General features: G+C 30.3%; 2 protein-coding genes across 2 annotated transcripts in view; both read right to left on the bottom strand.

Moving 5' to 3' along the window:
* The window catches only part of LOC118203327 (uncharacterized), a 94,862-nt gene extending 80,365 nt beyond the window's left edge, over positions 1-14,497 (bottom strand). Inside the window, exons 1-4 of the mRNA XM_085814405.1 lie at positions 14,384-14,497; positions 14,107-14,237; positions 12,120-12,247; positions 8,797-8,960 (exon numbers count right to left, since the gene is read on the bottom strand). Of these exons, the coding sequence (XP_085670531.1) occupies positions 8,797-8,960; positions 12,120-12,247; positions 14,107-14,237; positions 14,384-14,497 (537 nt within the window). The remainder of the gene's footprint in view (positions 1-8,796; positions 8,961-12,119; positions 12,248-14,106; positions 14,238-14,383) is intronic.
* The window catches only part of LOC118202484 (cilia- and flagella-associated protein 44-like), a 118,538-nt gene continuing 109,884 nt past the window's right edge, over positions 14,107-22,760 (bottom strand). Inside the window, exons 17-19 of the mRNA XM_085815907.1 lie at positions 22,517-22,681; positions 14,384-14,608; positions 14,107-14,237 (exon numbers count right to left, since the gene is read on the bottom strand). Coding sequence (XP_085672033.1) covers positions 14,551-14,608; positions 22,517-22,681 — 223 coding nt within the window. The 3' untranslated portion in view covers positions 14,107-14,237; positions 14,384-14,550. The remainder of the gene's footprint in view (positions 14,238-14,383; positions 14,609-22,516; positions 22,682-22,760) is intronic.

The raw sequence follows: 22,760 nt of genomic DNA, 5'->3' as shown, positions 1-22,760 counted from the left end.
TGACGTACACCCCTACATGTTTTCCCACGACGGATCTATGACAAGCCACAGTTATCAGGATGAGGTCTTAGGACCCCATGTAAGACTTTTCAAAAGTACATATGGGTCTGGCCTTTTATGAATGCTAATATTCATTCGTATCAAGCAAATCTCATTGACAAATTCCTTGAAAGTGAATATATTGAGTGAATACCATGGCCAGCAACATCTCCTGGTTTTAACTTGAAAGAGAACTTATGGGATTACCTTGGAAAATCAATTGCACACAAATATTCTCCTCCTAGGGATGTAAATGCCCTGAAGATTGCATTGCTGGAGGAATGGATAATTCTCCAAATTGTGGTTAACAGCATTATTGCCAACATGAAAACACATTGTGATATGCATGTACAAGCCAGGGAAGATCATATTCCATATTAAGTTCACATGCCTTAATTTTTTCTGATTTGCACTTCCCCCTCAACTCTTCATGTAACATATTATATTCATATAACATTTTACCATTTTTATTGTTTTATGCTAGTTTTATAATGTATACAGTGCTTTTATTTTTTTCCTTTATATTTATGCATTATGATATTATGTATCCTTCCACACTATCTCAAAAAATTATATACAGCTCACAGTTTCAAAATCCACTACTTCGTGCATGTAAAGATATATTCTAGACATGAATGTATAATTATTTCTATATGAGTCAAACAAGGACAAAATAACTTAAAAAAGGAAAAAAAAAATTAAATAGCTTTAGCTTAGCCAAAACTGCTTGTGAAAATTTGGAATTAACATTATGACTTAAAACACAAATTAAATGTTTTAACTGTAGTACAGACTACAATTAGTAAGGGGAAAAAAAAAAACTTTATGAATTTTTTAAAATAAATAACACACAAGCTACAAATAACATTTGTCACACATTAGATAGAAAATAAGAATTAAATTACATGATACACAAGAGAAGTGTGCAAGTACAGTAATACATACCGCAATACCAAAACCAGTTCCACAACACACACAGTAAAAGCCTGGCAAACAGACCCCCAGTTGTGAATCCAGGTTTCAGCATTTGCAGAGTTGAAAATTAGTTAACAAAAAAATTTCACTTAGATAGCAGTTATTACATAAACCTTTAAATTAAAAAGCATATATTGTAATGTTAAAAATATTATAGCAGTTCTTATTTTAAGAATAATTTTGAATCTAGAGGCCGAAATGGAACATGAAAAAAGTTTGCATGTGAAAAATAAGTTTGTTTACAAAGGCTTATATATATATATATATATATATGCATAAAAAAAATCTTGAAAAGTTTTCATGCTAAGCAGTTTGCAAGTTGAAGGACAGCTGTACTGGAATCTGATCATAAAGATTACTAGAAATCAAAATTACAGAATAAGAAATACAAGAATTTTTTTTTTCCAATGATCTAATATCTATGAGATGTGACACACACACACACACACAAAAAAAAAAAAAAAAAAAAAAAAAAAGACTAAGTGTGTAGTTTGAAAAAAGATAAAGTTGAGAAAGAGTTGGCAGCAACTGTTTTGATGATGTCATCCCACATACCTCCTCTATCCATGTGGCCAGTTTCAACTTAGCCGATCACCAGTGGCAGATAGGGTCGGTGGATGACTGGGCAACGGACTGGTGGGCCGGAGCGATTTCAGGCCGATCAAGAAACTTGAAAGATTCAATTGACATAGATGACTCACCGAGACAGCCCTGTGCGTGAGGGAGACATGAATGCACGGAGTGCATATCGCACTCAAACTTACATGAGATACGGTAGCTGTAGGCTAGAGTAGAGCTTATCCTAGAATGGATAAATAAAAAATCAAAAGAGGTGCACAGAATCTTCGAGGAAAAAAACAAATGAAGGATTTTGCAAAACATTGCTCAGAAATCATGGATATGTATCCTAGATTTACAAAACCAGCATCTTCTTCCACAACAGTTACGGCACAAACACAAAAAGGAGAGGCCACAACTTCAGAAACATTTGAAACTGAAATATCCAAGATATGTGAGGAGAATTCGGTAATGCTAATAACAGAAGAAACCAATATAAAAAATATTACCGTAGCAACAGCAAGCTCATTATCATCCTTTTCATTATTTGCAATTAACATATTATTTTTCATTAGTTGTAATTAATATATTAATCTACTTTGCATGACTGACAGCAGCTTAAGATCGACAGGATTTTATTAGCAAACACTCCTGCCATCCTTCAGCCTCAAAATATTTGCCTTTTCTTCCCTCATCTAGTGTTTTATCAACCTAATGGAAGTAGTAGAAAATAGTTGAGTTTCTGTAAAGAGACAAATGAATTATTCTGCATTATTTGCTTACATTACTCCTACAGCTGTAATGAAAGTACATTTGTTAATGAAGGAACGAGAGATTGGCGCCACATAATACAATGAGGGAATGAACATGAAGCGAGTATAATTCATAATAAAGGTATAGAAGCACATATTATGAATGTAAAAGGAAAAGATATATATAGTACTTTGTTTTCAGAAATGTCGACGATTCGTCAAAAAAATCAAATAAGTCGAAAGCGAGTTTGGAAGTAATTATTGAGGTTGCTCAATTTATTGGGAAAACGAGGAATTGCTTTCCAGTCATAGGCATGAAAATGCATGAAGCTTAACAGATGTCAATGTTGATCATGGAAATTTCCTGGAAACAATATTTTTTATCTCAAACCTGGTCTTTGTATCCCGAAGTGCAGGAACAGTTGTAAACTGTGAAGAATACTGTGAGTAATTGAACCCTTCTCATCTGCGTTGTATCTTCTATAATTTCAAAGAACATAGTTTAAAGTAAACTCACTATTCTACTCAAAACACCAACATATTTGCCAAAGCAATTAGACAAAACGGTAGTCCTGATAAACTGAGATTCGAGAAGTGAATTTTTACTCACTTCAAATTGTTACTATTATTGACATAAATCAAATGGACCAATGATCAGTTATTATTCGGTATCCATATAAAGAAAACATATATGAAAGAGAGAGGTATTTTATCTGGAACAGATTCTACTGGACTCGGTATGTGCAATATGATCCTTAACTTCTTAGAGAGCATGGATAGTGATGACAGAAAATGTATCGGCAGTTCTACAGATGGCTCGTCAAATATACGTGGTGCTTACAATGGTTTTTATAAATGGTTGAGTGAAAAGCACCTCACCGAATTCATGTTTGGTGTTACTCCAATGCTCTAAATTTAGTATTGGTCGATTCTACGAATAGCGTTTTAGAAGGAAATTCTCCTTTTCCCCTAATAAATGAGCGTTGTAAATTCTTTAAGAATCCTATTAAAGAATGGATATGTGGAGAGTAATCAATGATAAAACCAGATCTAGGAAGATTCATCTCATCGGTGAAACTAGGTGGAGTTTGAAATACTATGCTCTAAAACAAATTTTTGGCTCGTTCGATTGCAAACATAATTGTTTATACGTAGAATTAATACCTGCAATCTAAATGTATTGCTTCTAGTGATACACAAAATGCACAAACATGACAAATGGCAAAATCTTTAGAATAATTTTTCTGCTTACCTATATTTTAAAATATTTCAATATACTAACGCGGTAACGAAGTATTTGCAGACTAAAGGATTGGATTGCATTCTAGCATATAATACAGTTAGGGAAGCTACAAGATCTTTAAAAGCCATTTCTAGAAACTTTGATTTAAATATTTAACACATCAAAATCGTTAGCAACAAATTGCAATAATAAACGGTAGTGATATAATTATATAAGCAGAACTACCTGCTAGAAGATGCTGAAAAGTGAAGCAAATAGACTATAAAAAATCATCCAGCTATAATTTCAATTGCCCTGTCAAACAATTTGAAGTTACTGACTTTAATTTTATAATGGATAACACAATTTCATCAATGGAAAGTAGGTTTAAAGGACATAGGAAGTTGTATGAAAACATATCTCTTCACGAATCCCAAAACTTTCCGAAGCCATTATCACTGAACTTTTTTGACTATTTATCTATATTATTATGGCACTATGCAGGTGTATCAATTGATAATCTAAAGGATGAATATCAGGACCCCTAAGAAGTAAATGGAAAATACTAAAAAATTCAAATGAAAATCATTATTTTGAATCTGATACCAAGTCAGAAGGAGAGAGTGCTCTATCTATTAATGAGCATTCATCCAAAGCTAAATGCAATTTATGGAAAAATTGCATCTTGTGTTAAATTATTCTTGAAATATAATTTATATATAACACATACTCCAATGTCTTTTTTCCTTATAAGTTTGTAGTCACTCTATCTATAATGCAAGCTGAATGCGAAAGAGCTTTTTCAAAATTAAAAATTGTAAGTGTAGATTAAGGAGCATTTTGAAGCAAGCTGATTTGAAGTCATTGCTATTGATAACATAGAGAAGGCTACTTTAGAAAAAGCAATAATTGAAGATATAATGGAGTAAAAATTTGCCCAGGTGCCTGGAATTAAAAAATATTTAAATAGTTAAATACAAATCAATCACTGCTTTGTTTGCATAATTTGTGTGCTTTTTCCCTAAACCATTGTAAGCACCACACATATTTCACACACCATTTGTAGAACTATCGACACATTTTCTGACATCAATGTCTATACTCTATAAGAAGTCGATGATCATATTGCACATACAAAATCCAGTGGAATCTATTCCAGATAAAATACCTATCACTCTTTCGTATATGTTTTTTTTATAAAGGTACCTAATAAAAACTGAACATTGGTCCATTTGATTTATATCAATAATAGTGCCAATTTGAAGTCACTGTTATTTATTGTTTGTAGTTTATTTGCACACACACACACACATATATGAATAAAGTGTAACTTTTCTGATATATTTTATTATTAAGGGTGTTATTATTTAAGGTATATTTTTATTTTATAAAATTATTTTTTATGATTATGATGATGACCGTAATAACTTATATGTATGTATAATAACTCATATGAATACAATACCCATACAATAATAATATCCATGCAATGCCCATATAGCATTAACCTATATGAAATGTAACTCGTACATTCCATATGGGGCTTTAGGGCCGGCATACGTTTTCCTGCCAGGGCCGATTCCTTTGGCCAATCCACCACTGCTGATCATACCAGTTGGGAGTACTATATCATTGAGTGAACATGTGCAACTGCATTCTTCCGGGGAAAATGTCTAATGTAAAAATCCGAACAGCAAATCAACAACAAGTTTCTTGTGAAACTTAAGAAATTAGCCTCAGAAACATTTTAAATGTTAACTGAGGGTTATAGAGACGAAACCTTTTTTCTTGCATGTGTGTTTGAATGGCATAAACGGTTTTCAGGAGGAAGGGACAAAGCACGCATGTCAAAATCCAAATTCAGGGCAATTCTTCAACATTAATGGAATTGTAATGACTGAGTGGGTTCCTAGTGGTGAGACTGTTAATCTACACTACTACATTGAAGTGCTAAAAAGACTTCATGAAAAAATTGAGGAAAAAGGCTGTAGTTGTGGAGTGATGGGTCGCTGTTGCACCAGGGCAATGCACCAGCTCACACGGCCCTATCTATTAAGTAGTTTCTGACCAGCAAAAATATTACTGTGAAAGGGCATCATCCTTATTCACCTGATTTAGCTCCATGCGACTTTTTTTTATTTCTTTAAGTTGAATCTTGCTAAAAGGGAAGCCATTTTACCTCAGGTGAAGAGGTTCAGTCAAAAACATAGAATCTCCTGAAGGGGCCTTCCAAAAAACCTTGTTCCAGAACTGTTACCAGCAATGGCAGCACCGAATACAGAAGTGGACTACTTTGAAGGTGATAATAAAATGGGGAACTAACTGATTCTGTAAGTACAATGATTTATTGGACCAGTCTCTCTCTCTCTCCCTTTTTTTTTTTTTTTTTTTGTTACACTTTGTATTTCTGCAGCAATCTCAGAAACTATCAGCTGTCTACATTCTATCACATGCCATCACTACCGTCATTTTTCTAGTGGCAAAATTCTAAAATAATGTATTGTTTTATATGTGATTACAGACACACTACCTGACTTATTTTCTTGTTTACTTACATAAAGATTAGACTGAGAGATGAATTAGAAATATGAATTAGAAATACAAATGAGATCATTTATTTAAAATAAGCAAATAAATAAGTCAAATAATTTATTTTGACTAAGTTCTTATTAAAGAAAACCCATCTCCCCCCCTACCAGTTTCCAACTAGTGACAAAATATTTATGCTTAATGTGAGTATTTATAAACAACCCTTTATTACTTAGTACTCTTAATGAGATGTAAATGAGCCTAGTTAAAATTTAGATTTTAGTCACAGAAACTATTTGATGCATAGATTTCATTAACATCAACTACAACTTTGTGAAACAACTGTCTACATAACAAAAGTTCAAATCAATACCATTCTGTAATTTCTTTATGAAAATAAACTTAGTATTTTCAATGATACATTAAAATTACAAAAAAATTATTACTAAATGCTAAAAAAAAGAAGAAAAACATTTTTTAGACATATTTAAATAAAAATTTTTAAATACAAAATGTTAATATTTAAATAGATTTAATAATTGCCTCTCAATTTTATTAAACATACATAAACAATTTTGAAGTTATATTTAGATCTGCTGTCAAATCAAAATAAAAAAGTCATAATTTCAATAGATTTGCAAAATATGTGAAACAGTAACAGGACTGAAAATTTGATATTTTATTTTATTTTCAACTTGGATAATGCAAAAAATGACATTATATTACATATTCCTTTTATTAGTTTAAAATCAAAATTTATTTTAATTGAATTCAGTTATACATTGAAATGAACATATTATCGTTGCTCTTTTAAATAAAACTGCATTGCTCATTTGAGACACAGTTCGGGTTTAGAAAATCACTGTCTACTACCTTGCAACTTGTCCGTCTGAATGAATTCATTGGATTGGCTCTTCATAATCACCAAAAGGTTGCCTTGTTCATGCTAGACGTAGAGAAAGCCTTCGACCGCGTTTGGTATGAGGGCGGGGCTCCTTTTCAAATTAATCTGCTTGGATTTCAACAGGAACCTAATTTTACTTATCTACTTGTTTATCAAGAATCGAAAATTTTTCGTGAATATCGGTAATGATAAATCCCTGCAGAAGAGACTTAATGCAGGTGTAGCACAGGGGTCTATTTTAGGCCCAATTTTGTATACATTTTATGTGACGGACTTTTCATGAGTTTTAACGTACTTAAATGTATTTGTAGAATGCTACGCCGATGATATGACACTGGCAGTTTAGTCATTTAGTGTTGATAATGCAATCAATAAACTACAGATCACACCCCAGATAGAACACTCATGCACAGTGTGGAGAATTTCTATCAACGCACAGAAATCATAGCTACTCATCATTCTATCAACGCACAGAAATCATAGATATTCATCATACAGAAAAAGACCAAAAAGACTCCTGGTCTCTGCCAGACTCAAGCTCTTTAATGTTGAAGTTCCCATAGTTCAGTTGGCCAACTACTTAGTTGTCACTCTCAATAGCAAGTTCACTTGGAGTGATCACATAAATAAAGTACAAGGAAAAGCCCTCTCCACTATGAAAAATCTATTTCCACTTATAGGAAAATTTTCCAAACTAGATCTTCTAAGGAAAAGGCATGTTTACACAGCCATTCTAAGGCCCATTATTACCTATGCCTCAACTGCCTGGGCAGCGGTCATTAATACAGATCTAAATAAACTTCAGATCATACAAAATAAGTACTTACTGATTATTACTCAAGCTTACTTCTATGTATCCAATGACACTTTGCATAATGCCGTGGAGGCAAGGTAGTTTCATGTATGTATATATGTAATAATAGTACTTTTGGTATAAAAACAATTTATATTTAGTCATGGCCGAAAAAACTGCTGCATAGATGATTGGACATTATGGCATAATGGATGATTGGATGGAATTTTGGAAGCACGGCCAGCTTAACAGCTAAACATAATTTATTCTTGAATGATGAATTTCTTAATATATAACTGTAGAAGACTAGGGGTAAATGCACCCCATAATTTTAAATATGCAATTGCATTTAATTAATAGCGAATAGCTAGCAGAGGCTGAGTGACAAGCTGTCAGCACGCAAGCAAAGAGATGAAAGAGAGAAAGACAATGCAGTTATTAGCTATTTATACAAGGTAGGTGCACAAAGTACAGCTATTCTGTGATTGGTTAATTTTGGGCTTTAGTTCCATTTTTCAAGAAGAGTTATGTAATTTTGAATGATCTCGAATTTGGGAGAAAGGTTGAGCTTAGGGGGAGAGTACCAAATCTAGAATGTTAATTTTTGAGGTCGCCAGTTATTCTTAAAGCAGCTATCATATTTTGTTGTATCTTACATATTTATAATATTACAAAATTTTTTATTGGTTTTTAATTTCATTTCTTTCATGTCTTTGTAGATTTGGTTTTAAATTTCTTTCTCTTTGTCTGTTATATGTATGTGTGTGTGTAATAAGCATATACCTCTATAGATATTAAAAATATGTATAAGATTGTATTCATTTTCCTATTACATAATATAATTATTTTTCCCCCAGCTTTCCAGTTAAAGCTTCAACAACACTTATATAACACAGATAAAAAGTAAAATAAATGCATAGATAATTCGTTAAAGCTTACACAGAGAAGAAGAAAAAGAACAAGGAAAATAATATTCAGCTTAAAAATAAGAATAAGGAGAGCGATACATGAAAAACTAACATACCTCTTCTAAAATTTTAATATAATTTTCTTTCCTCTTATTATACTTAAAAATTACTTCCGATACTGGACTGTCTACAGGATACTCAATTAATGATTTACATGTTGCAAGTAACTGATTTTCCAGGTTCAAAAGTGTCTCACTTTTCTTCTTATCCCTCGGTTTTTCTAACAATTATTATAAAATGAAATAATTAGCACTGAACAATACAATAATCAGAAATATGAACTGAAGATGTTGCCCAAACAGAAGATTAATACTTAAGGAAATTAATATAAAACAAATTAAATTTCTTTTTATAAATATTCACAATAGATATAAACATGAAAACTTAAACTATATAATTAAACTGCCAATCAATGATAAAAAAGGATTAATAAATTAACAACCTTGAAATTGCATAAAGATCAAAGTTATGAATAAAATCAGTAGTCAGATTACATTTTACATATATACACTGTAATCTGTTGTTTATATAACACTCATTTACATTGATCACATTTTGTTAAACTTTTGTACATATACCACTGTAATCTTAGTTATGATAAAAGTACACTACATGGCATATAATACAACGACCAGTAACTGTTATATAATTTAATTAGAAAATGATCATTATATATGATGATGTACATCAAATGATCTAATTAATAAGCTTTAAAAATTAAACATATTTTTATAATTTTTTCAAATTCAATAAAAGTATAACTGCTTTTATTTTACATCACGTCTACAAACATTTATAACCTATAATTAAATTAAGAATTACTTTACTTCTAAAAAAATTAACTACAGATGTACAGCATTTTGTTTAATACTAGCATACACTAAGAAACATGGAAATATCAGATTTAATAAACCAACAAACATTTATAGAATAATGGTCATTTGTTCAAAATATATACACTGCAGGCATTAACTAACATCACATACATATGTCTATAATGTAAGACTTGCTATTCAGTCAAGCTCCAATACTCAAAATTTGATATTTGTTGAAATAGAAAGGCTAAAATGCAGCTAAAGTGCCAGAAAGAAAGAAGAATGTAAAAGAAACACTGTCGCTTAAGTTATTTAAATACATTATTATTATTATTTTGTATCTGTACAATATATTTTAATTTAATAAATCTGTTAGAAGAAATAAATACTTAAAAATTTATCATTGGAAAATCCAAAGTAAAATAATTAATATTTCATAGTGTTAAATATATAAATGCTATCTTATTATACAGTTATTTCTTTTGTGTAAGTTATAAATTCAAAATCATATATTAAATGTGCATTTAAGAAATAAAAGTGCATTGTGTGCATAAAATTACTTATTAAATCAAAAGTTATTAAATATATTAATTTAACTTATATTACATAATATATTACATAATGTCATATTTTACATACTTAATTTGAAGCATTAAAAATCAAATTTTTTAGATAATTATTGAATGTTATGTTATTGATAGGCAAATATGAAGAAAATAAGGATAGTTTTCTTGTAATCAGTTTGAATGCAATTCAGTGTAACACAAAGTGTAGTTTTTCTCCTCTGAAGAACAAAATTATAAAGTTTTTTAAAGGACAGTAATACATGAAAAATGGTAGACAAAGAGCATAAATGAAAAATGCAGTTTTGTAAACCTAATGTTGGTTCTACAATTTGGTCTAAAATGGCATACACAAATCATTTCATAACATTTGCTATATAACCAACACAAAAACATTTTTCACAACACTAAGAATTGCAGCAACTCAAATATAAATAAAAATGCAAATAAGAAGAGATATTGTTATATTCTTTCTAATGAGGGTAAATAGATTTTAATATAATCAGCATTAAGTCAATACCCAGAGAGTAACTATTATAATTTTTTACTGGGTTTATCGCTATTTTTCAATTTTATTAAGATAGAATGTTATAAGTAATTTCAGTTATTCTGCAGTTATGAATCATTTTTGGAGCTCAGCAGTTTCAATTACATGCTACATAAATATACATCCTTATGCCTATCAGAAATATGCATGAGATTGTATTTATTTTCCTAATTATATTATGTATTCGTCTTCCACAATGCCAGTTTTTCAATGAAAATCCTAATTCATTGTCTTTGCTTAACACAATCTTCAAAATTTAATTAACTACAAATAACTTATTTATTTTCAAATTTTTAGGCCTTAAAAGTACTGACTGAATTAAAATTATTCAGTTTTCTTAGCACATGATATACCTTAGGGTTGTTAATTCATTACCTATTTAATGCCATCTTTATTAAGAAAACTATAAATTAAAATGCAATTACAACTTAAAAAAAAAAAATTAGAATTCTACACTCAAATTTTTTATGCATTGTATCACTAAACTGAAAAATTTCGTTCCATCCTTTTAATTTCCTAATGAAAGACCTTATTCCTTGTTTTGCTTCACATAGTCTTAAGAATTTAATTAATTGCAAATGACTTATGCATTTTTAAATTTTTAGGCCATAAAAACTCCTGACCGAATTAGAATTATCAAATTTCCTTAGCACATGATATACGTTAGACTTATCATCACTAATTCATTACCTTTTTAATGCCATTGTTATTAAAATAATTCTAAATTAAAATGAATTTACATTTTTTAAAAATAAAATTCATAACTCTGCACACAAATTTTCTATGCATTATATCATTAAACTGAAAAATTTCATACAAATTAAATGACTAGATTAATAATAAGGAAGAATAATTAATTAAAAAAATTTTTACAATTTTATTTTCATTAATAAATGTTAAGCACCACGTTGCTTGTGCAACACTGAGAAATTTCCATATACTTGAATTATTGCAGCCTGACACATTGTTGGACATATCTCTGAATGCTATGTATTCTCAAGTGTTTGCAACACTGCAGAAACTTCCTTAGACAATGATTAATTGATTGATGACCTCACTGATAATATGTAAAGTATGTAAGTGCATATATTCCATGCATAATATCACATCCTATATTGAATAAATAAAGCTATCAATATTTTGTTTGAAATTTCTAATTATCTGCATATGAATAATCTATCTACTGATTCTGTGAAATTCAAATTTTTAAGACATTCCTTTCTGGTGCTATAATTTTACTGCTGAGCAGTATAAGAAAATTTATGATCAGGAAATTAAGAATCAGGTGGCAGTCAGCATGCATGGATACCTTAAAAAAATACTGCATAAATAAAAAAAGTTTAAAACATCAGCTAAATATCATATGCTTGTTATCAGGTTAGAATGACATTAAAGATAATTATTTTTTTTATAATAAAATAAAAGAGAACCTAATGGCACATCTTTCTTCTCACTTCTTAATTCAAACACCTTAGAATGCACTTGTGACAAAATACTGAGAAATTCTAAAGGCATACTGCATCTTCGAAAGTTCCAAATAATTTTCTCTCCACTTTTAATAGATGATTTTTGAAATTCAATTCTATTTTTAAAACTAGAAAAATATTCCTTTCAATAATTAATCATTTTAAATTTTACTCTGCTTGGGAAAAAATAATGTGAATGTAATTGCAGAAAAATATTACTTAAAAGAGCTTCAAAGCTTTAAAATTAAGCATTATTTGAAATTTTAAATGAAAGCATAAGATATAGAAAATCAAAATATTAATACAGATTTGATTGACATGCAAAGCATAATAATGAAAAAAATTATAAGATAATAATTTACTTCATAAAATGAAAAAAAAAATTATAAGATAATAATCTACCTCATGAAATGAAAATATATATATATATATATATATATAAGATAATTTACCTCGTACCTGCCAAAAGAATCACCTCTAGTCTTAAGAAGTATACAGTTAAAATTATAGTCCTATGAATGAATATATGCCTAAAATCTGAATTTACAGGCATGTCCAAAATTATGAGATTATTTATGAAAAAAAAAATATACAGTATTTTAAATAATTGCCACATAAATATTTATATTTTCTTTTAAAAAATTTACACAGTAAGTAAATTTTAATTGATTTTAAAGGATTTTAGTGTTATAAAGTGAAAAAATAATTTAACTGTGAATGCAGACTAAATAATGGTACTACGAATAAAAGTGATTTAATTTTGCTACGTCGATGTCATTTTATTTACTTATCTCTAATTTAGATTATGAGACTTGGTATAATGGACCTCAATAAAAAATGTGTTTCTCTAACATTAATGTCACCTAAGATTAAATATTGCCCAGTTTTAACATTTGAGCTGGGATACGATTCTTACATTTTTCAAAATAATTTAATTAGCTACCATTTTAATTTATTATATTATTTTAAAACATGATTAAACAATAAAATTAATTAGTTATTAAATTGAATCTTGTGCTAAATTTTTATTTTAATACAGGATTAAATAAATTAGTTTCATTAATGTACAAAAATATATCACATTTCACTGTGACAAATAGACTGCAGTATGTTTCCGCAAAAAATAACAAAATTCATTTAGTTTAAATACTGTAAATTTTAATCTACTAACTTATGAAATGTTATATCACTAATATATTATAAAAAAGTATTTGAAATGGCTTACATAAATATTTTGATTCATTAAGAAGGTGGAAAACTCACAACACCAGTTTTTGAATTAAACATTTTACTTCTGCTAAGAAAATTAAAAAGTGTTATTTGACTATGCCCTACTGTCATAAATATTAAAATTTAATATTAAAAAAATTATATTAACATGACTTTTTAAAGTGGGGTTTTAAACAAACTTATCTGATTTTCCTTGTCAACTAATCATATTTCACATAAGATTCTTAGCTTTAGATAGGGATAACTTTTGCAGGTAATGGATCACATTAATTTTATCTTTACTTAACATTTTCAAAAGATAAATTTGGGAGATAAAATTTGAACGACTAATGCAGTATTGAGAAACATATCTTTATAATTCTGAACCTAAATGAAGTATTTTGTGAATCCTCATTTGTAAACAGCATCAATTCGTAGAAGACATGAGTTACAAGAAAACGAAGTTACAAGAAAGAATTAGTAACATTCAAAAGGTCTCTTTTCTGGTGTTTAAATATTTAAACAATACATTTAAATGTTAAATTAGCTTCTCTGGGGGGAAGAACTTATAATAATAACTATTTAGGAAAGGCCTAATTAGAACAAACAATTTTTCTTTCAAACATAAGGAGAAAATATAGCCTTTAACATTAATAACAGAAAAATATGAGTAAAATCAATCAGAAAGAGAAATCATTAAAAATTAAAATGCATTCTTTAAAATTTCTTTTCTTTTAAAACAAATTTAAAGAAAGGTAATACATACATTTGGAAATATTTTTCTTCAAGTAATGAGGCTTTCACAATATTTTTCTCACATTCCAAATCTAAAGCATTAAGACATGAACTGGTTTCTTTAGCAAACTTCTCAACTGTCACAGGGAAAGGAGGAATGAGCTAAAAAATAAATATATAATTATCAATGAATAATAATAAAAAAAATATGTTTTACTTATACAAACTCTCACAGGCATATACTTTAAGATCACTAAAAAAAGAAAGTTTATATATGAAATATTTAATTTATAAACAATAACACTTACAAATTGCAATTCTAATGGAATATGATGTACTCGCTTAATTGATACTTGACATGCATTACAATATGCCATATATTGTTCTTTAAAGAGTAAATATTCATTCTTTAGATCTTCCATTATAGATATATTTCGCTGTTTCATAATACTATATTTTCCATTTAAGTTCTTTACTAATTCTTCTTCACAAGAAAGGATTTCATTCCCATCAATATCTCCAATACCTTCAGCCTTTTAAGAGAAAAATTCACTGATTCTTATTTTAAATGAAAATAATTACTAAAATCGTTAAAAATATAATGAAATTAAAAAAAGTAGATTTATTAAACAGATATTAATTACTGATAAGACAATTTTTTTATTCTTAATACTGCTCTTTATACAGTAAAACTTAAAATTTATTAAGAAACTTTTTATCAGGGAAAAGTTGAAGTTATACCATTTCCCTACTACATTCTACTTATAACCATTCAGAACACTTTCACAGTTGGAAGGAAAAATCTCATTTTTGGAATTTGTGCAAATTTTAAGCAAATATGTACATATGCTATTTTATACACGCAAAGTTGCTTTTTAATAAAATAATAAAAACAATTAACAATTTTGAATTTTCAAGAATATATATGAAATGTATTTTCTCATACATTATTTGTGTTGTGCAGCCGGGGTAACAGGAATGAGACAAATTTTGGAGTTATAAAGTGATACGCTTATTTTGGCATCCATCTCACAAGCGTTCCTCCTGTACCTCTAGGAGAAGCCCTCTTTATAGATATGTGTACGTCATGATGCTCATCCAATCAGCGATATTAATTGAAATCACGAGGTGACGCTATCTCCTCATCAGGAGTGTTCTTAAGGACTTTATGTAACATGACAGATTTATGAGTGGCGATTTCGCGGGCGCCAACAAGTTAATATAATTTATAATAAAGGAAGGATTTTGACAAAATTTAGGAACAGGGATGCAATTTATGTAGAGAATCGACAACACATTAATAAGCAATATGATTATCTGAATGAATATGATTATGAATAATATCTAGTTTTACCATATTGCTGTTGTGAAAAGACATGTTTGAAGATGAATACAAGTTTAACAATTTAAAAATACTGTAATCCTAAAAACAAATCATATGGACCATGGTAGACAAAAAAATAAGAAAGGCACTGCAAAAGCATATGGTTAGACATGGCCAGAATCTCATAAAAAATAGCAGACATTAGCTTCTTGGCAAAACATACTTTGGCTCAACTTCGATGTTAATGTTTCTGGTTAAGTAGAAGCAACATTAAAACTGGTTTGCAGTAAATGCTGCCAAATGAACACATAACTGAAATATTTGCTGATATTAAGAAAAATATTAATTTGTTCAGCTAGACATTTAGCACCAATGCTCATCTAATAATAACAACAAAATTATAAATTTGTTCACAGAATGTAATAAGAAATTTGTGTAAATAAGTACATAAGCAGCAACAACAACAACAACAACAAAAGGCACATCAATATCACTGCCACACCATACAATTATGTTTGAATAAGAAAACAGAGTTATGCGCACAGCATTGAAAGAATACCTTTGAAGTACACCATATTCATTTCTTACCCTGAATTTAATTTAACCAACTGATTTAAAAATATCATTACATATATACAAAGTTATTGCAATTACAAATAAATATGATATTAATACAAACAGAAATGAAAATGCTTTAATGCATTATAAAGTATTGCCCTTAACTTTGGTCTTTTGCATTTTGGCAAAAAATGAGTTAATTTACCATATGAGATGCGGAGTGATGCATATATATATGAGATGCAGAGTGATGCATATAGAAGGTTATTATAAAAGGAAAATATAGTTTCAATAATTTATTTAAAAAAGGAAAGACAGTTATGAAAAAAGGAAGGAATGCATATATAGAATATTTTCACAGCATTTCAGCCAGTGATTTACATGATAATTAAGCCTGATATGAATCAGAATGCAAAATGGCCATGTCTAAAATAGAGAAAACATTTTGCATCTCTTAATTCAGGAAAACAGAAGCTGTTACCATGGTTCAGTACAAATTTTGATCCCTCTAAAAAAAAGAGGGAGTGGAGGTGGGAATTGAATAATAAAATTTAAATGTATGCATTGATTACATAAAAGGTAACATCCTGATTTTATGATTATGAAAATCTAATCGTGTATCTGAAGACCAAGTTGAACATGTTTATAATATCTTCCAAAACAGTCTAAGGAATCAACAAAGAGGTAAGTCTTGAACTTCAGATGCTACCTGGCACATGATGGCACTTATATCACAGCATGGAATGCCGGGGGAAAAATTTTATATCTGCTTGCACACAGGTTTTCAACTTTCACTAGAATATCTTCTGTTATCCTTTTTTTTTAATGTAAATTATTAAAACTGTATACCTCTTTTGTTTATAATCATGTATTTCAAAATGATTTTGGTTTATATAATTATGGCAAAGCAAACTAGGGCTCTCTGCCTAAGGGGAGGGATGCATTCATGAAGGGAAACTAGCTCGTATACATATAGGGAAAATCACAAAAACGGCAATGCAGCCAGCCCATTCGCGGGATTCGAACCTCGGACCAAAATACCAGTGTTCAGCGACTTTATCGCTCAGCTGCTGGTGGGCCGCACTTCAAAATGATGGATAGTTGGATGATCAATTAATTATTCTAAAGCATACAAATATTGTCTGTTTAAGGGAAGGTGTGCCATCGAAAGGAAAATTTTCAAGAGAAATTATATGACATTTATGTTACACACAGTTGTTGTTGGTGTCATGTGTATGATAAAGCCTATTCAAATAGTGCCATGGACAAAGATGACAACCTTGAAAATCTGCAAAATGTTATCATCATAGAGAGTCTGTCTCTTAAACAAGATTCCAATTCTTAGCAATTCAGCAAAGATGGCTCTACAATAAAAAATGTGTGCAGTTGTCAGTTCTGTGTCCATGCAGTTATCACAGTTTTTGTGTGTTTTCCTACACTCTTTGCTAATTTTCAATCCTCTGTGATGGTCAGTTCTAAGTCTGACAATGGTTTTAGTTATAAGTTGACCTTCACTGCTGCTATGGAGCTAGTGCTTCACTGGAATTGAAAGTTTCTTCAATCTATATTTGAATACGGCAGTTGCATCCAAAAGGGTGACATTTACATTATTATTATTGCTGAGATTTCGAGCCTCTTTTCCAGTTTATCTGCATTCTTATTACTTGTGATGTTGACATGCACTGGCAACCACTGAATAATGCAGACCTTATTTAACTTTTGAAGCTTGTTTAGGCGAAAGTGGATCCTGTTGGTGATCTGGGAGCTTCCATCAAGGATTGACTGTAGTAATAGTATGTAGGATTGACTGCCTTTGAGTCACAGAAGAAAATGATACCTTTTACTTGCTGAGAAATGGGAAGGGATCTGTACATGCCAAGTGCTATTGGCAGAAGCTCAAAAGTGAAATTCAAGTTTATGGCTCCAGTGTCAATTTTGTGTTGATAAGTAGTATCACCTGGGGTAACACTCCAGAATTTCCATTACTAATCATCTCATCTGATGAACCATGCATATAAATGTGTACAAAATTCTCTTTTGGATAATGTTCAGCAGCCCTGATGCCTTTTGCTTTAATGATATCAATCAGTTCCTTTTTATTGCAGGGCTCTTGAGTACTATTTTAGTGGGTATATGATTGCATAAGCGATGATCTTTTCAGTCTAGTGCTGCCATTAGAGTTTTTGAAGCTTTTCCTTGTGATGTGTTACACACAGTAAAATCATGAAAAGCCATGCAGCAAAATCAATCAATTATTAGAAATAATATTCTATTGGGTTGGCAACTAAGTAATTGCGGATTTTTTTTAGAAAATCAAAGACAATTTTTTCACGGAACTAAATAACTTTATTCTGTAATGTATTGCCCATTTTGATCAATGACCTTTTGCCATCTTTCAGGCAGCATCATAATCCCCCATTCATAAAACTTCTGGTTTTTATTAGCAAAAACCTAAATCAGGTACGATTTGACATCATCATCATTATTGAAATTTTTACCATTCAAGGAGTTTTGTAAAGATCGAAACAAAAAGTAATCAGATGGTGCAAGGTCAGGACTATATGGTGGATGTGGCATAACATCCCAACCAAGCTCCAATAATTTTTGCCGAGTGACCAAAGATGTGTGGGGCCTTGCATTGTCATGATGGAATACAACACCTTTTTGATTTGTCAATTTGGGCCGCTTTTCTTCAACTGCATTGTTTAATTTCGTTAGTTGTTCAATGCAGACATCAGAATTGATCGTTCGGTTGGGTGGTAAGAGTTCAAAGTAGACAATTCCTTTGCAATCCCACCAAACTGATAACAAAACCTTCTTTTGATGAATATCAGCTTTTGATGTTGTTTGAGTTGGTTCACCTGGCTTGATCCACGATCTTTCCCGCTTGATATTGTTGTAAACAACCCATTCTTCATCGCCAGTTATCAGTCGTTTTAAAAATGGATCATTTTCATTACGTTTCTTTAGCAAATCGCAGCTGTTAATGCGTTGCGTTAAATGCGTTTCTTTCAGTTCGTGAGGAACCCATGTATCGAGTTTTTTAACATAGCCAAGTTGTTTTAAGTGATTTTCAATGCATGTATGTGATACATGAAGCTTCTCTGCAATCTCACGTGTTGTACTGTGACGATCCAAATCGATTATTGCTTTGATTAGGTCGTCATCGTCTTCAACTGGACGACCAGAGCGTTTTTCATCTTTGAGTGAAAAATCATCAGAACTAAATTTGGCAAACCAATTTTGACACTGCCGTTCTTTTAAGGCTTCGTCACTATAAACAGCACATAACTTTTTATGAGCTTGCGATGCGTCTGTTCCTTTGCGGAAATAAAAAAGCAAAATGTGACGAAAATGTTCCTTTTGATTTTTCATTTTTCAACGAACGCCAAACGAAAACTATGCAACCGATTAAAAAACGTTTTTTACTGATTGACAGCTGAATTGCCAACTATCAAATAACAAAATGTGTTTTACATTTGTACTACGTCTGCAACCCTAAAAATTCAACTGAAGCCATCTATGAGTGAAATCCGCAATTACTTAGTTGCCAATCCAATAGATAATGTACCAGTGCTTTCAGGCTTTATTCACAAATTGTTTGGCTTTAAAAATATCAGCATGATCCCAATAGTAGTATGAGCAGAATTAAATGATTACTTCATAAGTTGTATGGCTAAGTTTTCTTCTTTTTTCCTCTCTCTCTCTCTCTCTTTTTTTTTTTTTTTTTTTTTTTTTTTTTGTAATGAGCTACTAGAATTAAATGGACAAAAACGCTACTTACAATGTTAACAATCTAATTTTTACAGTATATCAATGGACAATTCTGAAATAAATACAGACAAAGTCATCAAAGCAAAGATGATCACAAAGAATTATATTAAGAATTTAAATAGCATACATATGTAAACAGTGGCATTTCTCCATAGTCAGTAACTTCTTTGTATTTAAACAGGCAGAAATTAAACACAAAAATGTTTCCATCCTCCCCCACTGTAACAATTATGCTAAAATAATAAAGTAATGAAAAATCACAATAATAGAATGTAAAGTTATACATAATGTGCATAGATAAAACCAGGTAATTAATCTTTTTACTTTAATGACTTTTGAAATTAAAAATTAACTTTCAATTTTTTTTTATTCTATTTCAAATCAGAAAAAAATCAACATTTTTTACATTAACAAAACTAAAATATTGAAATGCATACAAATTTTTAAAATATATACAAACAGATAAATTATTGTAAGCAAAAATTTCATATCCACTTGACCATGTAAATGAAGACACCAGTATAAAGGTGCTGACAGTAAAAAGTACTTTTTATCTATTATAAAGCTTTCAAATATTCACACACACACAAAGACAAAGAATGCAATAATAGCTATAAGAAAACAAGCTGAAATCAGGCCATATGAATAAAAACAGCACAAAGAATCATGCCAAATCTCAAGGCTAGTAGAATGAATCTAAACCCTCTTTCAGTTCTAAGGTTCTTGGTCAAAAATATTTATGATTATGCTAAACATAATCATAAATATGTTTAATAGACAACTCTCAGAGCTAAAATAATTAATTTATTACATTTAAATAAAACATATCATTATTGCTATAATTATTTACCATGCATTAATTTTTCTTCCCATGTAGAGTGGCTATGGAAGTTTAGAACCCTTTGAGCCATATTATGAATTTTATAGATTACTTAGTCTATAAAATTCATAATATGGCTCAAAATACGGCTATTAAATTCATAATATGGCTAGAAAATTCCTAATATGACTATCTGTTTACGGAAAGGAATACTTTGATGATAGACTTTTCAAGGAAAACTACCTTGTATCTTGCTGTAGCAAAAGTTTTCTGCTAAAAAAACTTTCTTAGTAAAGTTAGGGGGAGAAAAAACACATAAAAGCAGTATTATTGCGGGAAGCAATCATCACCTAAATCTATCAGTTTCTGCCAACATTTTGATAGTTTTTCAAAGCCTTCAGCCCACAAACTTGGTGGTTGCGGGTCCAAAAATAGATCAACCATTTTGGACGTCCTGTGCAGAACAGAAAATAGCACCAGGAAGATGTAACTGCAGGTGTGAAAAAAAATAGAAGTCCGAAGGAGCAGTGTCAGGGCTATATAGTGGGTGTGTAAAAAGATCCCAATTAAATTCGTAGAGTCTAGTTGGTGAATGCTGGCACATGTGGCCTTGTATTATCTTGATGGAACCTTTTTGCTTTTTGAACGACAAAATAAATTGCCGGAACTTACATTGAGATTTTTCCTTGACAGAAGCATCAACACGGACTAGCATCGTGGTGTGCACTTTACTGTCAAGGGTTTTACCTTTTTCCAGATACTCTTTGTGGATAATCCCACCAGATACAGAGCATGATCTTTTTGTTAGTCAAATTACGCTTTGCAATGAGCTAACCAGGTGCAGACCAACCTCTTTTCTGGCCTGTGTTGGTGATGTAAATCCGCTTTTTATCACAAGTGACGATCCAGGCCAGAATTTTGCCCTTGCGTTGATATTCGAGCAGATCAGTGCAGGCCCAAACACATCTGTCCTTATTTGCTTGAGTCAGCTTATGCTGGCACCCAGCGATTGAACTTGCATGTCAAGTTTATGAGATGCACAGTGTGACTAATGGACATGGCACTAACATCTAACTCCTTAGCAAGCTCTTGCGATGTAAATGACTAAAGTTAAAATAATAAAGCTCTTGAGATTCTACAATGAAATACCAGTCATTCTGAGATTTAAAACTGGGGGGCTGAATCATACCATGGGGGGGAAGACTACAAAATGCTTCATCTTACAATGTTTACCATCACATCAATATAAACTAAAGTAATTGCTATAGAGAAAATTAATCTAAATATCACTTTTATTAATCAAAACTATATATGTTATATTTCCTTTGAATATCAAAGGAAAAATTTTGGGTGTTAAATATTAAAATGATAATAATAAATTGTTCCAATCTTTGAAGTAGCTCATTACAGAATTTATCATTAACGTTCTGTATTCTGTTAGTGAGTTAATCACATTTTTTTTCAAGAATGCATATGCAAAAGTAAAGCAATGCTGACAGAAAGTTACAGCTAATAATAAAGAAATCTCCTTTTTAATCAAAAACTGAAATAACACTGATTTCTTAATTTACTTCGCAGCAGAAAATCATTTTATCAATTGCTGTTATTGTCCTGATTTTTCATATATTGTAAATGTTGGTGTGGAGCCAAGCTGGAAAATATCCATTAAGAAACTCATTTCTTAACCTTTTATTTTCTGGTTATTACAAACTGTCTGAGGATACTAAAAAGTCTTAATATATAGCAGTTCTTAATTGCATCTGCAACACAAATCCTTTTAACATGCAAAATTACTTTGTGCATGTAATTAAACGACCTTCAAAAGTATATAGTTTACTTTAGGAAAGTTAAAACTATATTTCTGATATTTCAAAAGCTTTTAAAGATTACTTTTAATTTCTAAATCAAGTCCACATTAATTAAAAATTGAATTAAAAATATCAACAAAGTAACATATTTTATTACCTGCCATCATTAGATACTTTTAAATGTTTGATGGAACCATAATCAGCATCATGAACTTGATATTTAGCAAAGTCATATCCAGAGGATGGAATATGTGAATTCTCCAGTCGACAAACATTAAGACATCCATTTTCTAAACCCATAAACAAAAATTTTCCACATGGACTGAAATATTGTATTGGATGGAGGGGGAGAGAGAAAAGAACACGAAAATAGCTGTTAAAGAATCATTCACAAATAAAGC

Source organism: Stegodyphus dumicola, chromosome 4, assembly GCF_044657685.1.
Source record: "Stegodyphus dumicola isolate Sdum_Otavi_A_Nest chromosome 4, ASM4465768v1".
Taxonomy (NCBI): domain Eukaryota; kingdom Metazoa; phylum Arthropoda; class Arachnida; order Araneae; family Eresidae; genus Stegodyphus; species Stegodyphus dumicola.
The sequence above is the reverse complement of the archived record's forward strand: the minus strand, read 5'-3'. Positions and strand labels throughout refer to the sequence as shown.